Source organism: Dipteris shenzhenensis, chromosome 7 (assembly GCF_047967505.1).
Source record: "Dipteris shenzhenensis isolate YYH24624 ecotype China chromosome 7, Dip_SZ_1.0, whole genome shotgun sequence".
NCBI classification, from domain to species: Eukaryota; Viridiplantae; Streptophyta; class Polypodiopsida; order Gleicheniales; family Dipteridaceae; genus Dipteris; species Dipteris shenzhenensis.
Window position 1 is genome coordinate 19,358,282 of NC_141602.1, and position 6,000 is coordinate 19,364,281.

Here is a 6,000-nt window from a genome sequence, read left to right on the forward strand (position 1 = left end):
AGCAGTTTTATAGCTCTGTAGAGGGAAGAGCAGAAATGGCCTACAGATGCTTGGATTCAGATGTGTCTTCTTGTGGTAGCAAGGGCTAAACAACAGGTATTGCTTGATCAGGGAGCAGAATCGGTGATTCATCTGCATTTAAGTATTCATACTCTATCATCGCTCTTCCAAGATGATGATACATTGCCACAGAGTGCTTTGAGCATGCATTTAAGATTCAAAGAGCAAGAGTTACAAGTAGACATGGAATTCAATGAAAAGGCGTCATTGACTACCTATTGAAGTTGATGTTGATTATGTGACAGGTTAGCAGAACTAAAAATATTAGAGGCCCTTCTCAAAGGAGGCATTTTGAATGGGTGAGCATAAGGTTTTAGAAGAGTTTTCCCTTTTATTCTCGCATGTGATAATTTTATTTGTGATTTTTTATGCACTCATCTTTTAAGCTTCATTTTGGTAGAGATGTGAAGCAAATGATGGAAAGAAGATTAGGGGCTACCTTTATGCCTCATGGCTTAGGTCATTTCCTTGGACTTGATACACATGACCCAGGCGGCTATCCACATGTATGCAATTTTTGTTTTGGTAAATTAGCTTCTGTAAGTCTCTTGTTATTAGTAAACATTGAGGAAAACATTTAACTTCATTTCTAAATCAGGGTTTGGAAAGATCAATGGAACCTGGATTAAGATCACTCCGTACAGCTAGGAGGCTTCAAGAAGGAATGGTGATCTCTCTTTCTCACACACACACACACACACACACACACACACACACACACACACACACATTTTATATAGTGAAAGCTTTGATTGATTATATTATAAGAATAGTCACCTCAGAAAAGAGGCGCTAGAAAATACATCAACTGAAGATCTCAGTATAAGCCAAATATACATCCTAATCTATCTGGCGAGTCTACAAGCAATCAAAGAAAGATTGCTACAGAGAACGCTTAAAGAAAGCAAATAAAGAAAAATTGGGATCACTAAAGACTTTACAATGGCAGTCTATCCATAAAGTCCAAAGTGCCCAATAACGAGCCCAAATAAAGAAAAGATAAAACTCTGGTCGCTATGGATGAAAACCAAATAGCCAAAAAAATTTCCCAAAGAGGAGTCGGGAATCTCGCTCGTCGCCTCTGTCGAAGAGAATCCAAAAATTGTCGAGAAGACGGGCAATGCCAGAATAAATGAGGCATAGTCTCTTGAGAAATCAGACACTGATGACATAGAATAGGAGCAATGTGCCTACGGTCCAACAACTATCTAGATGGAAAAATTTCCAGAAGCACTCGCCATAAAAAAACCTATTGCCAAAGTGGAACCTTGTAAGCCCAAAGTTGCCGCAGTCTTTTTCTCCACCACTTGACTGGCCGATGCATTCGCCAAATGGAATTACCCCTTTCTGAAACCTAGTGTTGAAGCAAAAGGATTTTGTATAATGCAGGCACAGTAATCTGAGATAGCTACCTGAGACTCAGAAGCTGAAGAAGCTGCAGACTGAGCATCCTCAATAGAAGCATCAATACTATCAAAAATAGGCATATCCATTGGAGGCTTAGTGTCATCAGCAACAATCATATCCACCCTAGACTAAACTTCATCCAAAGAGGCAAGAGGACAAGAATCAATATTTTCAGGCATATCGAGTGCATCAACACGAGTTTCCAGAGCAGGCATGTTATCTGTGAAGCCCTTATTCTCTTTCATTTCAAGCATAGACTGATCTTGCAATGTCAAGTCATGATGAGATGAAGTAGAAACAACAGCAACATGTGAAGTCGAAACAAGAACTTGTATTTTATTCACCTTCCTCCAGTGTTGCTTCGGAACATTGAAAAAAGGCTTATCCAGTGAAGCCAACAGAGCAGAGATTGGAAGGGAGGGCTGAAAGATTTTGGCATCCTGAGAGCACTGATGGGCAAAGTAACCAAGCTTCTTACATTTGTAACAAGCATTTGGGAAGAAGGAGAAGAGTAAAGAAATATGATAAGGAGAAGATAAATCCAAACCAAGATCCAAGTAAAGTGGCATAGATTGTTGCATATCCCAAAGAACACAGACCCGAACATCTATGCTTGGCATAAGATACTTCTCTTATTGTGGAACATGTAGTATCCTTTCCAATAGTGCTGCAATAGTATGTAATTGTGGAACTAAATGTATGGCTAGAGACTTCAAAGTTATCTAGACCGAATAGAAGGAAATATATTCTGTAGCAAGATCAAAATGAGAGTCCCAGGGCTTCACATTAGCCATAATACCTCGAGCCCAAATACCGCCTCTGTTAACGAGGGAGCAAAACACGTCAACTGAAGCACAGCGAGCATAATAAAACCCTTTGCCGAGGAAGATGAAATGAGAAATTGAAGAAGCATCCCCTGTCATGTCTTTGACCCAGGCTTGAAGCTAAAATGTCGTCAATATTTCGCCCATGAAATATACACAAGCCTAATTGATGAGCTTCCCGCAACAAGGAGTGAAGAACAGGGGTACAAGGCATATCACGATGAAGCATAGAAGAACCAGGAGAAGCCTGCACATAATTTTTTGTTTCCACAAAAAGAGACTTCTATTAAGTATTAAAGAAAACCGTTAGAGAAAGCTCCATACGGGATACACCATGCAATGCATGAAAAGCTCAAGAGCCAAAAAGAAAGAATTGGGGCTGAGAGTGCCATCTCAATCCAGTAGAAACCTCCGAGAAAAAGGGAGAACCCTTCCAAACTCGAAGAAAAACAGTCCTTCTAGAAGAGGCTGCCCGTGAAGGGCCCTCCATGCTAGCCCAAATGGCTATCAAAGTGTGAACCGTGTCAGTCCAAATACCCGTGAACACCTGTGAAGGGTGTATTTGGGTGCCATCCAAGGCCTCTGTACATCTGGCTCTCCAAATGTGCCAAGAGGAAATGCTAGCCAAGATCTCCCAAGAGGTGTCCACTGAAGCATGAGAAGCCCTGAAGGGAGTAAGTGGTACATCCTGAAGAGAGCAGGCTCTATCACCTGCCGGCGGACCGAGAATGCCCAAGAAGAAGGCTCACCCTCATAAAACACCTGGGGCCCAGTAAGGGATAACCATGCGACCGAGCCCCAAGTCATGAAGAAAGCGGAAGTATGAAAAATGCTGAGTATCCTCGCAACCCCTTTCCAAATAGTCCTCGCCTGATTGCAGTCCCAAAGGCAATGTCGCACTGACTCCTCTGCAGAATGACAGCGAGGGCAAGTGGGATGAGCCCCAAAACGTGATCTCCACAGTTTCACTGCAATCCCTCCATGAATAGAAAGCCAAAAGAAAAGAGTGATCTTTCTATTTCTGAGGGATTTCCAGAGCCTCCTCTAGAAATTCCTACGGAAATCTGCAGTGATGAAGAAGCTGTCCCAATGGGGGGCTCTGGAGGGAACCCAACTCCTACTGTTTAGCTGAAATCTCCTGGCATTACCAACCGTGAAACGAAAAAAGGGAATTCCCCTCTCTCGGTGCCCATGATCTATCCACTCCCACTCTCCTGGGTCCCACTGCAAGCACTTGATAGGTGGACCTCCATACAACCACAACCTCGAAGATCCCAAGGCTAAAAGCAGAGGGTCGGGGTCTAAGTGCCACTCCAAGCCCGCTCCATGGTCCACAAAACCAGCAATCCTAACAGGTTGAAAGGCAACCTCTAGAAGAATATCATCCGTGGATCTAGAGAGTATACCTCCATCCCCAACGTCAAAGACCAGTGCATCTTCTCCGAGACCTCGAAGAGCGATCACCTGTAGAGGAACTGCTGTCCTTGAAAAAGCTCCCATCCAAGTGGTGGAAGTAATAGGCAACTCAACTGCCCATTCCACCGGGATGGCTGCATCTATCTGCTGAACCTAAGCCCGATGTTTCCCATTTTCGGGTATTTGGCTGTGATGCTTATGTTCATATTCCTAAATCTGATCGTGGAAAGCTTGATCCTAAGTCCCACAAGCTCTTGTTCGTAGGCTACAACTCCGTCTCCACTGGATATCGCCTATATGATCCTCGCCGCCGCATTATCTCCGTGAGCAGGGATGTCCTTTTCGACGAGCAGGTCCTTCTGCCATCCTCTGACTCTCCTCCTGTTCTTGGAGATCCCCCTCTGAGGTGACTCACGGACTGTAGTCTCTGATCCTCAGGTAGCCTGATAAATGCCTTCCAAGTACCTGGGCCTCTCTCCAATCTAGACCACTGCATGTAATGGGAAGTGCCCAGTGGTCTGCCATGCTCATCAAGTATACTATCATTCCAAATGACCGGCTGCCTATCAATCTCTTCTAGGGTAGAGGGCGGAACCCTTCGAAGAGTGTTTCTGAAGCCTGCACATAATAGAGGCACAAAGAGTGCAAAATGTCAAGGGGAAAGAAGGAAGACGGGAAATTAAAACTGTCTCTTGGCTATGCATAACGTCACCCCCTTCTCTCTTAGAGTGAGATGAGCAGGCTGAGGCTTGGAAACGAAATGAAGGACCGTGGCGGCTGGAATTGGGCAGAGAATCCAAAGCATTGACGGACTTGCAGTAAGTCGCATTGACATTGTGATGAAGAAACAAAACTGTCGTCAAGGTCGACGGCAAAAAGTGACTCAGAATACTGTTGATTTGCGTGGGAAGGAGAAAACGTTGACTATGAAGCCACAAAAGGCTAACTGAGGAAAATGCCTGGCGGTGGAATGAGGGGCAGGGTAGAAGGCCCGTGCTGTTCATCATCACACACACACACACTCTCTCTCTCTCTCTCTCTCTCTCTCTCTCTCTCTCTCTCTCTCTCACTCACACACTTTTTTTTTTTGGTGGAATCTTTTAGTCATTATATTACAATAAAAAGCTATCTCAGAATGGGAGAGCTATAATACATCAAGAGAAATCTCATTGTAGGACAAATATACATCATGATCAAAGACACGAGATTGCAAGCAATAAAAAAGCAATTGTTGCAAAGAGTGTCTGAAGAAAGAGAAAGTGGAAAAAACAGGATCATCAAAGACCCGAAAACTATTTAAGATGCCTGAAGCAGACACTAACCCAATTTGTTCCTCTATCGCTTTACAAGCACATGTATATTTATTTTCCTCTAATGGGGATAGGCTTGTTGGTTTTTGGTCAGGTAATAACGGTCGAGCCGGGGTGCTACTTCATTGAACATTTAATAGATGAGGCAATGAGGAATCCCAAGACTGCTTGCTTCATAAACAAGAAAGAGATCGAGAGATTCAAGATATTTGGAGGAGTTCGTCTTGAAGATGACGTTGTAAGTATCCTATCAGTCTTTTCGTCTAGTTTAACTTGCAACATTTATGTCATTTTACCTTTACAAAGTTTGGAAGTTGAAGAATTAAATTTTTAATAATGTCTTATAGGTGGTCACGGACAATGGCTGTGAAAACCTGACCAAGTGTCCACGTGAGATTACTGATGTCGAGGCAGTTATGGCTGGAAGTCCCTGGCCACCAATTTAGTGGTATTACTAGAAATATTGTGTTAATATTTGAAACGGTGAATTGGGACTAAGGGGGGACAGGTGAGAATTGGCTTGATATAATGCAAAAAATATGTGATGAAAGTATACAAAAGTATTTTAATTGAGAAAAGAGGAAAATCATAGGCAGGATATATAGGATTGCATGCTGATTTTATCGAAGATTAATTATGCTTTGTATTTATCGTTGTAGTTTTCATATCATCTCTTCTGAATATTAAGTTGTCTTACCACACCACAGGGACTTCGACCTTGGGCTACTGGCCTCTCCCTCTAGGGTACTCACAACATGGTTAGAGAGGGACATAACATCTTCATAACACTCATGTTGTAACGAATGAACCTGGGGACCAAACAAATTCGAAACATCAACGTCTTTCAGTAGGAATGGTTAGCCCCTTCTTCCGAATGTCCAATTTCTTCCATGAAAGACCTCAATGGTATTAATGCTAGAGCATCTGCATTGGCTGCTTTGCATTGTGCTTCACTAGAAAAGAGAAATTGTTAGCCTCTTATG

At 42.9% G+C, this 6,000-nt stretch overlaps 1 protein-coding gene across 2 annotated transcripts in view; it reads left to right on the forward strand.

Moving 5' to 3' along the window:
- LOC147900056 (Metallopeptidase M24 family protein) overlaps positions 1-5,690 on the forward strand; it is a 158,621-nt gene extending 152,931 nt beyond the window's left edge. The window contains exons 10-14 of one of the 2 annotated variants that reach the window (XM_087376873.1): positions 306-359; positions 461-566; positions 659-727; positions 5,112-5,255; positions 5,365-5,690. In XM_087376873.1, the coding sequence (XP_087232999.1) occupies positions 306-359; positions 461-566; positions 659-727; positions 5,112-5,255; positions 5,365-5,463 (472 nt within the window). In that variant the 3' untranslated portion in view covers positions 5,464-5,690. The remainder of the gene's footprint in view (positions 1-305; positions 360-460; positions 567-658; positions 728-5,111; positions 5,256-5,364) is intronic. The other variant, XM_087376871.1, reaches the window with a different exon arrangement.
- Positions 5,691-6,000: the final 310 nt, after the last annotated feature.